Source organism: Lissotriton vulgaris, chromosome 5 (assembly GCF_964263255.1).
Source record: "Lissotriton vulgaris chromosome 5, aLisVul1.2, whole genome shotgun sequence".
Classification (NCBI taxonomy): domain Eukaryota; kingdom Metazoa; phylum Chordata; class Amphibia; order Caudata; family Salamandridae; genus Lissotriton; species Lissotriton vulgaris.
In genome coordinates, this window is record NC_141693.1 from 202,825,888 (window position 1) to 202,843,528 (window position 17,641).

At 48.1% G+C, this 17,641-nt stretch overlaps 1 protein-coding gene across 2 annotated transcripts in view; it reads left to right on the forward strand.

Annotated features, from left to right (window-relative positions):
- The window catches only part of LOC147710479 (uncharacterized), a 183,323-nt gene that overhangs the window by 121,892 nt on the left and 43,790 nt on the right, over nucleotides 1-17,641 (forward strand). For both annotated transcript variants that reach the window (XM_086921162.1, XM_086921164.1), the window contains exon 6: nucleotides 1,090-1,168. In XM_086921162.1, coding sequence (XP_086777288.1) covers nucleotides 1,090-1,168 — 79 coding nt within the window. The remainder of the gene's footprint in view (nucleotides 1-1,089; nucleotides 1,169-17,641) is intronic.

The window sequence follows — 17,641 nt, forward strand, 5'->3', positions numbered from 1 at the left end:
CAAAAGGGAGGTATCAAAACTAGAGACCATACCTCCTGTTTGACTGTCTGAAAACTTGCTGGATCATCGCAAAGGGGGGATGGAGTAAGCCTGAGTTCCTTTTCAGGGCTGCAGGAAGGCGTTCACAGCTAGAGCACCCGGGTCTGGCATCCAGCTGAAATATCTCTTCAGCTGAAAGGTGAGTCTGCTTGCAAACAAATCCAAATTCAATGGCCCCCACAGGAGGCACAGTTTTATGAAGACTGATACATCCAGCTTCCCGTCGCTATAGTCCCTCAGTAACCGGGGATTCCAATTGGCTGAAACATTGGCTTCCCTGAGAAAGTATTCTGCTTTGAAGGTGATCTTGTGTGCCAGACAGAACATCCAAACTTTCTTGGCTACGACCAATAGATCTGTGGATTTCATGCCACCTAGACGGTTTATATAAGCTACTGCCGTAAAATTGTCAATTTTTAGCAGTACTGCTCGGCCCTGTAAGGAATGCTTGAAACTCATCTGTGCAGAAAGCTGTGTGGTTAACTCAGAAAGTTTATATGGTGAGCCCTCTATGTGTGGGACTGCAGCCCCCTGGTATTCTCAGTTCCCAGAGGAGCGCCCCATACAAGGAGGATCACATCAGATTCAAGAATGTAATTCGGAGATGCTCCAAAGATTTCACATCCATTCCAGGCATCCGGGTTGTCCAATCACAAACATAGCTCTGATCTGGCCTTCTGATCCAGGGAAACTTTGTCCCCATACTACAAACCTTCTCAAAGAGCTCTTGCTTTTATTCTCTGAAGAGCCCGGTAGTGAATGGGGCCCAGAAATATGGCATGGATGGAAGAGGACAGGAGGCCTAAAAGTCTGGCAAGTTCTCGCAGGGTTAGGTAATGTTGTTTTAATACAAAGCATATTTCTTTGTGAATTTTGGAAACCATCTTCTACCCTGACATATCACAATGGCAATGTGTCACAAATCTTGATGTCTAACAGGTGGGATATCACAGATGTTCCTGAAGTCTAAAGCTGGACTATATCTGCTTCTTACAGGTGGAGAATGCTGATTTATATTTCCTTGTAACAGAGTGAATCATTTGTTTTCAGGACAGTGAGAGTGTTGGCCAACCAGCCCGCAGGAGTGGTTAAGATGAGGGAGCATCCCCAGTTGGAGAAGTTATTAAAGGTAAATAATTAAAAAAAATCCTAGAATTATTGGCATAAAAGTAGAACAGTAGTCTGAAGGTGAAGGAATAAGGGATGAAAAGGGGAAGAGAATGATAAAGCTATTCTGGCCATCTCTGCTCCTCCCACAACTTTCATACACCTTGCATAGTACCTTCATCTCTCTCCATGCAGGAGTGTTACATGATCTCAGGGTGGAGACCATCTCAGTTGGATGCTGACTACAGTTTGACCCAAGTCTGTGTGACTAGAATTATTGCTTAGCTTAAGGTGAGTCCTCCTTAGATCCTAGGTGCCTCAAGAGGTGTAAACCGATTTTGACCCATCTTAGAGTACTTCAACCCAGAGTCTACGCAGACTCTCTCCTACTTCAAGCTGAGTCTATTGAGAATCTGGATCATCTTTTGGCAGCCTTGTAAAAGTATTTACCCAAGGTCCAATTTACAGTGGGGTGCTGTTAGCAAGAGTCTAATTATGATGTTCTGTAAGTGATGCCACGTTTATTCAGTCTCTGCACCTTCCTGTACAGAATGTCAAGAAAATAGCAGGGCTGTGAAAAGTTGCAAACTTTCTTTTCTTGAAATCTTCATCAAGTTCTATGCAAAACTTTGCAAGTCAACAACACTGCATAGGTTTACACTTCCCACGATTTGCTTGCTAATTGGTATTTTTTTTTCATTTACTTTCCTAAAAGATACACTTTCAGCGAAGAGTCATATATATATTTTCAATCTTGACAGGAATAGGTAGGTAAAAATTATTTTGTAATGTTGTAAACATTATCTCAAAATACACTGAAAAACATTGCATGGGCGATGGTAAAATTAAACTGAGAAACTTTGGAAACTTCACGAATTGTAACAATGGGACACTTTGTACAGTCATGTTATGTTATATTAACTGGGATTTATAGAGCAACATAATCACCGGCAGGTCTCTTAGTGCTGCGAGAGAGTAACTAAACCCCGCCAACGGTCAGATGTACATACACCCGGTCGAGGCTTATTCTGTGCCCAGAGCCCCTATGAACAGAAGAGTTTTTAGTCTTTTCCTGAAGGGGAGAAGGGCGGATTCCTTACGTAGGCTCTCTGAAAGCCTATTCCATAGTTGAGGGATCAATAAAGAGAAGGCTCTGCTGCCTTTAGAGGTTGTCTTGAAACGTGGGCAGGCCAGCAGGCCTGCCTCGGACGACCGAAGGGTGCGTCCAGGCACACAGTTCCCTAGGTGCTCCTTGATGTATCCTAGGGCCTGGCCTTGGATGACTTTGTGGGCGATGCAGAGGCCTTTGAACCTCGCTCTCTGTTTAATGAGGAGCCAGTGAACCTGCTGCAGTAAAGGAATAACATGTGCCCATCTTGGGAGCCTGAAGATCAGCTTAGCTGCATCGTTCATGGCCACTTGTAGTTACCCAGTCCTGGTGGGACTATTGGGTGGCTCTGTTCTAGTACACTTGTAGTTTAGTTATCAGTATCTCTGGTAGGCCAATGTATAAGGCGTTGCCGTAGTCCAACCGTGACACATTCATTGCCCACACGACCAGCTGAAGTGTTGCGAATGAAACGAGGGGAGCTAGTTGCTGCAGTTGTCTCATTAAGCCCACGCAGGTCCAGACCACAGTGGACACTTGGTTCGACCTGGTGAGCTTGGCATCTATTTTGATGCCTAGGCTTTTTACTACTGGGACTGGCGTAGGGGTGGTACCCAGCTCTCGTGGCCAGAAGAGGTCATTCCTGGGGTTGTTTTTGGTAGTGATGGCAAGGACCTCGGTTTTGTCGGGATTGATTTTAAGCGAGTTGGCTGTCATCTAGTTAACTGTGTACCTAAGTATGTTTGGCACGTGTCGTGGGCCTAGGAGGAATTGTCAATCTGGAGGATTATTTGTGATTCGTACACGTAAATAAACACTTGGCAGTCCATGCGGGCCAGAGTGGTATACAAGTGGCTGGAGGTAGATGATAAAGAGCAGGGGGGACAGCGCTGAGCCCTGGGGGACTCCGCAAGTTAGTGCGTCGATATTAGACACACGATCACCCAGTTGGACCGTTTGAGACCGACCTGACAGGAAGGACGCAATCCATTGATGTGCCAGCCCATGGATACCCAATTCTGAGATCCAGGCCAGTAGTTGTTCATGATTGACCGTGTCGAACACCGCAGATAGGTCTCGTAGAACCAGGGCGCTTGGCTTCCTGTTGTCGGCTGTGAGCCTAAGTTCGTCCAGCACTGACAGCAATCCTAGCTCTGTGCTGTGGTGGGCCCTGCAGCATGTCTGCCGTACCTGGAGTAGCTGTTGTTCCTCAATGAAGAGTGAAAGAGTCTTGATGGCATGTTGTTCCACTACTTTCGACAGGAAAGGGAGTCAGGCGATGAGGGCCTATACTTCTTAAGATTGGCTACATCTGCCCCTGGTTTTTTCAGTAGGGGGATAACCCTGGTTTTCTTGAGCTCAGCGGGGACACGACACATCTCCAGAGATCGGTTAAGCAGGTCAAGGACCTCCCTCTCTGCTCCAGGTAGGGCCATTCAGAAAACCCTTGGTGGGCAGGGGTCCGCTGGTGAACTTGACTTGACACGGTCCATCAAAAGGGACAGGGAGTCTTGGTCCAAATGTGGGAGGGAGGTGAGATTCTTACAGAGGGCGCGAGGGGCTGGGCCCACTGCCAGTGGGCACTGCTTAGTGGGTGTATTGTGAATGTCAGTTAAGATATCCCTGACTTTGTGGAGGAAGGAGGACAGGAACTTATTGCAGTCTACCGGACTGGCAGTGGAGTTCTGCTCTAGTTTCTGGCTAAGTTCTTTTAAGATTCAGAAGGTTTCTTTCTGCTTGTTATTAGCGTCCGTGATTCTTGCCTCGTAATATTCGACCTTCCTGGTCATGATGGCTTTTTTGTATGTGGTCAACATGGCTTTGTAGCCTGCAAGTGCCACTGGGTCGTATGATTTGCGCCATTGACTCTCATGTTGGTGTAGAATTTGCTTCCTTTCCCTCAGGTCCTTGTTAAACCAGGGGGCCCCTTTGCCCTTGTTCCTAACTCTTTCCCTCCGGGCAGGTGCCACCTTATCTATGGCCTCTTTCAGTTTGCAGGTGAGGACCTCACTCTCCTGATCAAGGTTCCCCGTCCGGTGTCTTTTTGGGGAGATACTGTGCAAAGTACCCACTAGGTTGCCTTCCTCTATTTTATTCCAACCTCGCACCACTCTCCACTCCGAGGGGGGGGGGGCTGGGGTGCTGCGCCGGTCAACTGGCCAACGGGACACAGCACCTGATCAGAGAGTGGTCCGACCAGGTGCGAGGATTGATGTGGTTCAGGCTAGCCGGTGGCTGGGTGGTCCAGATGAGCTCGAGGGTATGTCCCTTTTATGGGTAGTGGAGCCAACCAGTTGTTGAAGCCCCATAGTGGTCGTGGCGTCATTTAACTCTCTGGGCGCCTGGTCCCAGTGGTAGTTAAAGTCCCCTACCAGCAGGAGTCGTTGGTAACGTGAGCGTAAATCATTGATTAGTTCCGTTAGTAGCTCATTGAAATGGAGAGTCGATTGAGGAGGACGGTACACCACCAGAAGTACCAGGCATGGGGATTTGGAGCAGGGTTTTACCTCCAACATGTCCGCACTTTCGAGGCTCTCTGCAACTAGCTTATCCATAGCTAGCCGTTTGTTGTAGAATATAGCTACGCCCCCTCCTCTTACCTTTTCCTGCCTGTTATGCCATAGGTCATCATATTCCAAGGGAAGGGCAGCCACAGCGTCCATGGCTGTGGTGTCCTCTAGCCAGGTTTCTGTTACTGCCAGGATGTCCGTCGTGCCATACTGGAGGAGTGAGACAATCTCTAGGATGTGTTTCTGCAGGGAGTGGGTATTTAAAACCGTTACCCTTGGTCCCAGGGGATTGCCTAACCCTACGTCTTTATGGGGAAGTGGCAGTGTGGCCATACCCCATCCTTCCCCTTGTTTCCTCAGTATGTCCTCCAATCTTAGTATGTCTTCCACCCGTTAGTCCAGTGGGTGATCCCAAGGCGCCGGAGCCCGTAGGTCCTCTGCTGAGTAGGTCTGAATTTGACCAGGGGTCCGAGACCCTGGACCCGGTTGGGCGCGGACGGGCTTGCCTTTGGCACGCCAGCGGCCCGCATGCTGCACGCGTCTGCTCCAGCGCAGCAATTAAACCGTTCCCTTCGCCCACCCCACCAATCAGCCCTGCTGTGCAGCAGCTGATAACCCCCTTGAGCACTAGACCCCATCACTGTTGCGGAAGTGCAAGTTCTGGCGACCTGGGTAGAAACTCGAGTGCAGAGGACAGCACAGCTATGGGTGCAAACATGCAAAAAAGTAAGGCAGAGGTAGGATATGAGCTAAGTGGTCGATCTGAGCCCTATGAGCGTAGAAGGTAACACACCAAATTCAAGTTTAAAACAGCATAATATGAGTTAAAAGCAGCAGACTTTAGCACTGTCTAATGAGGTTTAGCACGTCTGTCTTTTACTGCGCGTCTGTTTTAGTGCGTCTCTTTGTGCTGGAATAAAAAAAAATCATAACCCTATCTTATTGTTAATTTACCTGTAACATTTCCAGTTTCTTGGGCAATACAAATAAAGTATAGCTATTGTTATCTTTTGCCCTTTAAAAGTAAAGTACAACACTTTTTGTTATTTGTTAGGACGGTTGTTGCACAGGCATATTGACAATAAGCAGCATCACATTTGTGAGAAGAGGGTGAAATATTTAAGGCAATGCATTGACAACATTTCATCATTGTAGAAGGAGGACAGACGCTGTCAGAGCATTGTTATCCAAGACATTAATTGTGTTGTCAGTCTGGTTGAAGTGGCTTCGGTAGGATACAATCTGTGCTGCTTCATAGGTGAAGGGAAGGTCACTGCTTTTCTTTTTCTCTTGTGAAGCACATGGTATGTGGTCATGGATTGACTGGTACGGAGAAACAAAGACACAGTATCAGGACTCAGGACTCTGTGATCATCTTACCTAGTTTTACTCTGGGTGCAAAATGCTTTGAATCCATTTAGCTCCCTTAGGAGTTGACCTCACTTGTTTCTCCACCCATTAATAATCTGAGAAACGTTTGGACTGGGTAAAAGTAGAGCAAAGTGAATTAGTACTCTTGTTGCAATTATAGGATGCTGGAAGCTGAGGGCAGCTTTCCTTGCACAGAGCAAGCTGATACCAGCTTTTGGGACCACCCTTTACTACATGGCGAGCCTGATTCCAGTGCTTATGATGGCCTGCAAACTGGCGTACTGGTGGCGCTTTGGTTACAGTGCCATTCATGTATGGTGTAAAAAGGGCAACTTACACCCAATGAGTCATGTTGGCCTGAAAGTAGCATCTAATGTCGGGAGCTAAGCTCCAGGCAGCCAAAGTGAGTGATGCCCTATGCATAAACCTGTTCTTTAAGATGTGTGTCGCTCATACACAATGAGTGAGACTGTTTCCGGAAGCATGACTCATACCCAATGAGTACCTCATGGCATTAAACTCACACCCAACCCAAGTCAAGTCAAGTCATAAGCTTTTATTCGATTTGAAAGTACAAATCATACAAGCGAACATTAAAATACAATTCCTTATATATATAATGATACAAAAGTGACTCAAAATGTACACATGGATAATGCATTAAAAAAGATAGGGAACGCCCAACCCAATTTGAGAAATTCTGCTGTCTCCATATCCCTCGATTCCTTTCCTCCATCTCCTTGTGTTTTGTTTTCTCCTTATTTTTGCTTCTGCTTTCCATAATACTGTGTTCATGAACGTCTTACATGTGTCACCTGCAGATTCTACCTTAAGCACACATTTGTTTCAGGGCGCCGCACTTTGGGGCCCCAGAAAGAATCACAGTAATACAAGAAGCTTAATATAGTGGATAAAGCCTACTATTTGTTTCCCCACTTTCTATTGTTGGAAATTAGATCAGATTTGAAATGCAATTAAATTAATATATCTCTTACTGCAAAATCCGCAACAATTATAAAAAAAACAAGTGCTCCATAATTGTCAAGTGCAAATTTTGTTTGAATATCTAGACTGCATCATTACACATTTTGCAAATTTCAAAATCCACATTTTCTCCATTTCCAAATGGTATAGATATTGAAATCTAAAGTGTTTCTATGTTATTGGTATGCAGGGAGAAGTACAATATGAAGACTCTCTGCTGCAAGCACCCTACCCACCAAACTTATGTTTACCCTCTTTATTTAGATCAGGGGCACTGCTATGTCTTCACCAGCTGAACCTCTGCTGGCCCTACAGGTGGCAATATGTGACTGATGCCCTGTCTGATATTGGGCTGTCGGCCAAAGTTTCTCAGACCATCCACCCTATTCAAGGCTGAAATTCTGACATACTTTTTCCTATTGGGAACCACCAGGTACATCCAGATAGTCTCGAACAAGAGCAACACTCAGCACTCTGGAATTTTGTTAAATCAACTTCCATGGGAGGACAAATTCTCTTCTCAAATGAACAACAGAAAAGTGTCCACTGATTGTTCCTTCTGCACACTACCTTAACGTCTGTGTTTTTTTTTTTTAAGTCCTCATTTGCCTGTACCTCATAACCAGAAATTATGTAGTCAACCACCTATCCATGCGCCCCAGATTGAAGTGCACGTTCCACCACCATAACCTTGTGTACCATCCTGGCGGGAGACTTAATCTGGGTTTACTGAGGTATTGATGGCGAGTGACAGACTGCCAACCCCATCCCAGACTCCGTCAAGTAAGAGGTTACAACCAGGCCCAGCTCATGTCTAACGGAACCACCACAATGGACCCTGGAGTTGGAGGCCTAATCATAGGACCCGGGGGGAAAAAAAAATGGTATTAAGCATAATACCACTAACTCCAAGAAATCAAAAGATTCCAAAAGGTGAGGTTGTTACTGCCGCAAGATCTGGCCAGATCGACCTTTGATGTTTCAAAAAGGGATGATAGCCAACTGGCGTGTGTTGGTGCCTTGGAGTCGATCCAATGTTTACATATCTGTCGCCGCGCGAGTAAGATTGCATAGAACAACAATTGCCTTGCTGGGCCAGTAACATGTCATCCATCCCAGAGAATACCAATGTTAGTGTGCAGGGTAAAGTTACTTTAAGTATCGAGCCCAGTGTAAACAGAACTTCTGCCCAGAACGCCTTAATTGGGGGACAATCCATAAACATGTGAACATCTGATGCGCCCTGGAGATTACACTTGTTACAACATATTCCAGGTTGAAACTTTGCAAGCCGTTGTGGTGACCAACAAGCACGATGCTTCGAGAACAAGTGATTCCACCTCAACCAAGCAGGCTTGACAGTTTTATAAAGAAGAGTGAATGATCTTATCCACCATTCTCCCCCTCGAAGGTCCATGTCCATGTCCCACTGTTCATCCGGGAGTTCAAAGTCTCCATCTATCTCCTCCAATATAGCCCAATACCAGTGTGCTACCTCCTTGCCCCCTGGAGGTTTCTCCACAAGCTGTTGTTCTAGCACACTACACCTCCCCACTAGGGTATTCTTCTGAAGGAGCTCTATAGACCAGCTTACAAGTTGTGTGTATTTAAACCTTGATAGTCTTTGGCCGACCCCTTCGTACAATTTATCCCACTTTATTAATGTCCCGCCTGCCAACAAGTCGCCCCATCTCAGTATCCCCCCCTCTCTTAGGGGTATCGATAGGTTATCTCCCAAGCACGGGGGGAGCCCCGGAGACCCCCAGATTGGTGCGAGATTTCAATAATAGACCAGCCCTGCAATCCTCCTAATCCTTGTCCAGGCTCTGGCCAGCGATTGCAAGACCTTCAACCTCACCTTTTTGAAGAACTTCTGTTCCCAAATTTAAATAAAAATCCGTCCATTGGCAGGCCCGTTCCAGTTAGCATGGCCTTAAACATTCTCCCTGCTGATGAATCTGTTGGGGTTTTCAGTAGCATTCTGGAAAATGACAGCTGAAAGGCCCAAGCGTAGTATTGTATGTCTGGAAGAGAGAGCCCGCTCTTTTCCCTCCTCCTCCTCAGCTTCTTCCAGGCTATCCTGGTGGACTTGTAGTTCCATATGAATGAGTTAATCTCCTGTTGGCACTTCATAAGTTACTTTGGCTCAAATGCTAGAGGAATACAGATAAAAATAAATGTGAGCTTAGGTAAGATTGACATTTTTATAAGACTCACTCTCCCATAGATAGTCAGCGGGAGAAAGGTCCATGCCTTTAAAAGCATCCGACATTCTCGGGAAACCCGATCCAGATTGACCTGGGGTATATTCCCGACCTCCTGGATGATCTTAATTCCTAAATAGCGCATTGAGTAAGTTAAGTCCAATTGTGTGTTGTTGATATTCCATGCCATTATTTCCGTTTTCCCTGCGTTTATTTCGTACCCCGAGATCTGCCCGAATTCTACCGCTCTCCTAATTACTGTCGGGAAGGCCTGAACAGGGTCTGACGTATAGATAAGGATATCATCCGCATACAAGCCCAGACATTTCACCCATCCGCTATACTCAAAAGGGATAATATTATGTTCCTCTCTCAGTGTCTGCGCAAAAGGCTGTGAGTGTGTCATTGACTAAAAATTTGGCGGTGGAGGCTCTGTACAGAAGCTGGATGGTTCGACAGAAGTTCTCACCTAGCTGAAACTTCCTTAATACTGCATCGAAATAGGGCCAGTTGGCCTATCAAAGGCCTTAGTGGCGTCTAGGGTTAATATAGCCAAGGGTAAGGAAAAGGTTGTGGCGATATCTATAGCTGCGACCAGGTCCCGGGTTAAATCTGCCAACTGGCGCCCCCTTATGAATCCCTTTTGGTCTTCATGAATTATCGAGCCGATCTCGCTTGCCAGCCGTGCTGATAGTACTGCGGTGAAGATCTTATAATCATTATTTAATAGCGAGATCGGCTGATAGGACCCGCAATCAGTTTAATCCTTACCCGGTTTCGGTATAAGAACTATGGTTGCTTCACTCCACGAGTGCGGAGGCACTAACCCATTTGTGAAAATGTCGTTAAATAGCGCTGTCAATGTTGTTACTAGGACCGGACACATCCCGGTATAGTTCCCCGGGAAGGCCATCTGGCCCTGCCCCCTTCCCTTGCTTCAATTGACCTTACTTACTTCAGCCTCCGATATATCTCTATCTAGGCGTTCTGTCTGATCACCCGTTAGGGTGTGCAGTTGGATCCTGCTTAGCCATGAGTTTCTTGCCGGGGGGTCATCTTCGATATCCTCTGTGTAAATTTTTTGAAAGAACTCCTGAAAAGCGCAACCAATCTCCGTGTTAGTAGACCTGACAGTAGAGTCCCCCTCTTTTCGAATTCCACTTATAAACTTTTTAGATTTGTCTGTTTTGATCTTCCAGGCTAAGACCTTACCAGCTGCCTCCCCATATTCAAAATTCGAGATCTTACTTGCCGCCCACCTCCTCTCTACTCTTTCCCGTAATACTTTGTCCAGCTCTGATTTCACCTTAGCCCTCTCTTCTTGCTCAACCGAGGATTCCCCTGAGGTACCACACCTCCTATCCAAGCTATCTAGTTCTCGTTCTAAATTCCTGATTTATTTCTCTATAGACCTTTCCTCTATGTAGGAAGGTACATCCTGACTATGGTTGCCCCCAACTTTTTGCCCTGTGTTTTAGCTGGTTTTGAACATAGTCGACCTGGGACCCTGCCAATCAGGACCCCAGGCCTACTGCTCTCTCTTTAGAATGGATTCCATGTACCCTAGGTACATTTCCAATTGGTACTGGGCCACCCTATCAGACCCTGTAACTCAGGGCATGGGTGTACCCAGGGCTGCCAGGGGCTGCAGCATGTATTATGCCACCCCTGGCTGGCCTCCTAAATTTGACACAACTGGCTGCATGACAGCTGGGGCAAAGTCGTGTAATCACCCTTTGCTGTAGGTGTAGTATACCTATACCTAACCCTAAAATGGACACACCGATTCCTATCAGTCACTCCTATGGCAGGCCTTGACAATCCTGAAGGCAGAGTGCTTGGAATCGTGTGAGATGGTGCTCTGGCATGAGCTGAGCCTGTCTGCAGCTTGCGGAATCAAGTCCTAATAGCTGTTCCATGATATCGCATACCATATACTCTTAAGTGCATTATAATCCTCGCGGTTAAATGCTATCTTTGGTATTGCTTTATCAAAACATGTCGAGTAAGGTGTCATACGAATTGGAATACTAACCCCTCGCCAATTCTGGCGACGGGGTTAGCATTCCACCCTTCTAGAGGGACACGACATGTATGTAACTGTGAACCCCGGTTAAAGTTAACTGAAGCCTCAGCTCCACAAAATGGATGCTGCCACCACAGACACGAGTCTGACCCCCTGCAGCTGGGAGTCCTTCCAGCGAGGGGAGCCTGGACAAAGGGTTTCCTGTCAGGGGCGGTGCTAGCACCGTCCCAGACATGGTTTTGTGTATCCTGGGTAGGCAGGGCTTTACAGGAAGGTGACTGCTGAGTGGCACCCCGGTGCTCACTACGCATAGGCCGGTCTGAACCAGTTCCAGGGGCACACCAGCCCCTGGCCTGGGGAAGTCCGGCATGGCTGAGGGGTGTAACCACCCCCCACCTAGTCCCACCCATAGGCAGGACCTAGTCACCGGGTCAGCCCCCTTTTTTAGTATAAAGATAGGAGCGGGCCCCCTGTTCAAATTAGATCATCTTTGGAATCAAGATACCACTTTCTTCGAAAGGACTTCACGATTTCTTCTTCAAGATTCTCCCTTGTGGCTAAGGAGTAGTCACCCTGCATCCGCAGGCACCATCCTAAAGAACACTGCGGTCTGCTGCAAGTCCTTCATCACGAATCCGACGACCCAGCACGACGAGACCCGGCTTCCCTGGCACCTCTGACCTCTACTCACCTCTACAGCAAAGCTGAGAACCGTGAGTGCGACGAGACCTCAAGGGACCGACGATCGCCAAGACTGCACGACATCTTTATTGCAAGCCCACCGAGTCTTCCACTGGTGAGTGCTTTGGGGTCCGAGAAGCCCCAACCCTGCGCAGCTCCAGCACCCAAGATCAGCCTCCCTGCATCTCCACGATCGGCGTGGGGCCCTTCTGCTGTTTGCTGTGCACCGCGTTGTTTGGCTACTAGCCGGCTGGCTTGTGGCCTTCTGAACGACGCCCGACGACAACTCTTCTGCTGGTCTGGTTGCTCCAGGCTGGCCCTTGCTTCCTTGTTCAAGAGAGGCACCCCGGACCCTCCTGGTCCACTCCAGACGCCATTTTAGGTCCACCGCGTGGGCTTGAATTTGCCAAGGCTTTGTTGCCCAATCCTGGGTCCAGCGACGCCGACAGCTCCTACCTTCGTGGGACAGCTCGATCCTCCATCCTGGTCGCCGACAACGCCTCCTGGTCCGTGAGATCTTCGAGTCAAGCGTCACCCACTCACCTAGTCGAGGTGGCTACCATCCGGTGCCCTCCTGGTGCCCACTGACTACTGGCTAGTAGTCTCGAACTTGGTCCCCTCTGCTTTCAGGTGTCATCTATCTTCGAGATCCAGGCTTGGATCCAACTGAACTTTCTTCACTGGTCACCGGCCAGCATCTTTTCTTCCGGCTCCTGGTCCGTCTACGAGGATTCCCGACGTCTTTTCAGACCTATGCAGCTGCAGCCCCTGGGCTAGGTAACTTCGGCATTTCGGTGCCCCAGCATAGCCTCACTATCCAAGGGTCAGAATCTACTTTCGTTTTCTCCCTACCAGGTCGGGTTCGCCCGAGAACACTAACTTTCTATTTCCTAGCTACCATAGACTTTTGTCCCGCATCTCGCGTGAGAGTGCACACACTGCACCCGAGTCCCCTAGGCCTCCTAGAAGTAATCTAACGATTCCCTAGTCAAGTCCTAGCGATTCCAAAAGCTATTAGTACTGTACTTACCTGCTAGGAATTTCGCATTCCACTTTCAGAGTATATGGTTTTCCGTGCCCCTCGGGCATTTGTATATACTGTGCTAACTTAAGTATTTTTGTAAGAGTTTTGGTTTGTGCTTAGTACCCTGTCCTCATAAAGAGTACAGGGCTGTTGTGATCTTTAAATAAATAACTGTTTATTTTCATAACACTTGTGTGGTGTCCTTTCACTTGGTATTCAAGGGGTATATGTGTGGTAAACAGCTGGCTTAACACGCCCTCTCGAGTCTTTAGCCTTAGACTGCTCGTATCCACGCTACTAGGATAGCTGGTCTATAAGGTTGACTTACAACCAATCATCAATAAGGGTTGCTGGACTGATACATAGTGTTCACTAGAATAGTGAGCACTGCATATCAGGCCACCTTCTCACATTGGTGAGCAGCGGTTGGGATTTGAGCTTGCTGTTGTTTTACCACACGTATCCTAAGAATATCTTGTTGAAAGATCACATAAGTACTGTTAGGTACATATAACTAAAGCTTAGAATACTCTGAGTTCTACTGAACCAGCTGTTGTAGCTCCTCAAGGCTTAGCACACCTTGGCTACAACTCTAGCAAGGGACCAGTAGGTAACACATAGTGTAGGTAGGTGCATCACTTACACCACACTAGAAGCAGTATGTCGGTCACAGGAGGAAACACTGAGTCTCCCCTTGTGTCAGTTGACCCTCCACAGGTCATCCCTTCAAAATATACTGCTCTTAGCTTCCATGAGATGAGACAAGTGTGTACTCTCAGGAAACTAAAACAGGGGTCTAACCCCACCACTTCCTTTCTGATTGGTCTCCTAGAGGCTTATGATGCCAGTAGGGCTGGTAACCCAGACCCTTCTAATCCAGAAGGAAGTATGCCCTCCTTACAGGGTCCCTTTGATATCCATCCCCTCCATGAGGCAGATGATGCTGAGGAGGAGGATGAGTTGTCTGGGGATGAGGCAGATAAGGGACAGCTAGAAGTCAGTAGACTAAGCAGGTCCAACTTAAGCAGACATGAGCTTGGTGCTGGGGGACCCCTGGGCCCACTCTCAGGTCAGCTTAACATTGGGAATGGACGAGTTAGGTCTCTATCAAGAAGCTCTAGCAGATCCTTTCGAACCAATGGCTCTCTCAACTCTTCTCACAGAGGAATGTCTTCCCCTAAGAGGAGAGTGTATGAAGCTGAAGAAAGGGCAGTCAAACTGAGGATTGAAAGGGAAGAACTTGCCCTGGCCAAAGAGAGACTTGCCCTTGCTAGAGAGCAAGAATTATGTGGGCTAGTTCCCACTGGTGGCAGCAATAAACCTAGCAATAGGGAAAGGAGTTTTGATAAAAAGCACCTGAATAAGATAGTGCCCCCCTTTAGGGAAGGGGATGACATCCACAAATGGATTACTGCTTTGGAGAGAGCCTGCACTGTGCAGGGTGTTCCCCAAAGTCAGTGGGCAGCTATCCTGTGGCTCTCCTTTGATGGTAAAGGTAGAGATAAGCTCCTCACCACAAGGGTGGAGGATGCTAACAATTACCAAGTCTTGAAGAATGTACTGGTTGATGGGTTTGGTTTAACCACTGAACAATACAGGATGCTGTTCAGAGACACCCAGAAAACTCAGTCTCAAGATTGGACTGACTTTGTTGATTGTGCCACTAAGGCTTTTGAAGGCTGGCTACTGGGTAGTAAGGTTACTGATTTTAAAGGATTGTATAATCTAATTATGAGGGAGCAAATCTTAAGTAATTGTCAGAACCAGCTATTACATCAGCACCTGGTAGACTCTGAGTTGACCTCTCCACAGGAATTGGGTAAGAGGGCAGACAAATGGGTCAGAACCAGGGTTAGGCCTAAAAACCAGGGTGGTGACCAGAAAAAGGAATCAACCAAGCCTCAAGAGAAGGGTGGGGATAAATCCACAGAGAAGACTTCCCAAGGGCCCCAAAACTCCAACAAGGGTGGTGGGTCCCAGAACACTCCTTCAGAGCAAAAGAAACCTTATTGTCATACCTGTAAACAGGTGGGCCATTACAAAAGTGATGCCAGTTGCCCTAAAAATGGCAATAAGGGAAATACACCCCCAGGTAATACTCCTAAACCTCCTGTTACCACTAGTGGTAATCCCCCAGGTGGTGGGAGTGCCCCCAAGAAGGTGGTGGGCATTACTCTGGGCCAACAGGAGGACTATGGCTTAGCCAGGTTCCCTGACCACACTCTTGTCTGTGAGACTGGCATGGGGTTTGCCAACTTCACTACTGGACCCCACATTTTGGGCAAGTATAGACAAGAAGTTTTATTGAATGGTCAGAAAGTTGAGGCATTCAGAGACACAGGGGCCAGCCTCACCATGGTGAGTGACCATCTGGTCCCCTCTGCTCAACTGACCCCTGGTTTTACTTATCAGGTGACAGACATTCATGGAGTGAAGAGAAGGCATCCCATGGCAGAAGTCAAGCTCAGTTGGGGTAGTGTCACAGGGCCCATGAGAGTGGCAGTGACAGATAACCTACCTGTAGATTGCTTACTGGGGAATGACCTGGAACTCTCAGCATGGGCTGAGGTGGAACAAGAAACACATTCCAGAATGATAGGCCTATCCAGACAGGTTAGTGGGGCAGTAATAGCTACAGCCCCAGTCCAAGCACCATTCCTCCCTGAAAAGGTTGGAAGGGCAGTGGTAGCCACTGCCCAGGCTCAGACAGACTTTTCAGAACAGGATAGGAGGGCTGTGACAGTCACAGCCCAAACACAGACCGAGTGCCCTCCTGAAAAGGTTGGCAAGGCTGAAATGGTCTCAGCCTCTACTCAGACAGATAGTGAGGTTGTGAAGCCTGAAACAATGGATCACTCCACTCAAACAGAGAGCATTGAGGAGGAAGAAGAGTCTTCCCCCTCCCAGACACTAGGTGAGAGCCAGCCTCCTCAGGGAACTGACTCTACCCCTGTTGAAGGAACTGCCCCAGAGGTAGTCAGGCCTAGCCTGGCAGAGCCCCTGATGGCAGTGGACCCTTCCCAGGTGGGACCCAGTCTGGAGCAGGTAACCTGCACCTCTCTACCCTGCCTCAGTCAGCCCAGGGCTGAAGAGACCAGGGAGGCCAGTGGTGGACCCCAAAGGGCCCCCTGTCCAAAAGAACCCCTTAATCAGCAGATTAGGATCACTGAAGCTGGTAAACCTAGCCAAGTGAAAATAGAGCAGACTCCTGAGGGATCCCCCTTAAAAGTAGTTAGGGACCTCCCACAGCTGGACACTGTTGGGCACAGCCAAACATGGGGCCTAAAAACCCCAGACCTGACCTGTCCCTCCAGTAAGCCAAACAGAGGGACTCAGCCTCCAGCTTTAGGTAGCCAGAGGCTGACCCTGAGAGCTCAGTGCATCTCAGCTAAAGAAAGAAAGGCACACATGATGGATGGTGATTGGAGGAAGTTGAGCCCAAAGGTAGAGGAGCCTCACTTCAGTACTCCATCCCAGCATCAGCCTTCTTCTTTCCCAAGACACACCAGAGACAGAGATTCCCTATGGTGGAGACCCTCAGATACCCTTAGGGTGAGGGGTTGCCTAGTGGACCACGACACAGGGGGAAACCAAGCCAGAGCTGGTACTTCCTTATATGGCCACTTAGGTAATAGAGGCTTACCTGGACAAGGATAGCCTTATCTCCTTTCGTTTGGGGGGGGGTTGTGTAGGAAGGTACATCCTGACTATGGTTGCCCCCAACTTTTTGCCCTGTGTTTTAGCTGGTTTTGAACATAGTCGACCTGGGACCCTGCCAATCAGGACCCCAGGCCTACTGCTCTCTCTTTAGAATGGATTCCATGTACCCTAGGTACATTTCCAATTGGTACTGGGCCACCCTATCAGACCCTGTAACTCAGGGCATGGGTGTACCCAGGGCTGCCAGGGGCTGCAGCATGTATTATGCCACCCCTGGCTGGCCTCCTAAATTTGACACAACTGGCTGCATGACAGCTGGGGCAAAGTCGTGTAATCACCCTTTGCTGTAGGTGTAGTATACCTATACCTAACCCTAAAATGGACACACCGATTCCTATCAGTCACTCCTATGGCAGGCCTTGACAATCCTGAAGGCAGAGTGCTTGGAATCGTGTGAGATGGTGCTCTGGCATGAGCTGAGCCTGTCTGCAGCTTGCGGAATCAAGTCCTAATAGCTGTTCCATGATATCGCATACCATATACTCTTAAGTGCATTATAATCCTCGCGGTTAAATGCTATCTTTGGTATTGCTTTATCAAAACATGTCGAGTAAGGTGTCATACGAATTGGAATACTAACCCCTCGCCAATTCTGGCGACGGGGTTAGCATTCCACCCTTCTAGAGGGACACGACATGTATGTAACTGTGAACCCCGGTTAAAGTTAACTGAAGCCTCAGCTCCACAAAATGGATGCTGCCACCACAGACACGAGTCTGACCCCCTGCAGCTGGGAGTCCTTCCAGCGAGGGGAGCCTGGACAAAGGGTTTCCTGTCAGGGGCGGTGCTAGCACCGTCCCAGACATGGTTTTGTGTATCCTGGGTAGGCAGGGCTTTACAGGAAGGTGACTGCTGAGTGGCACCCCG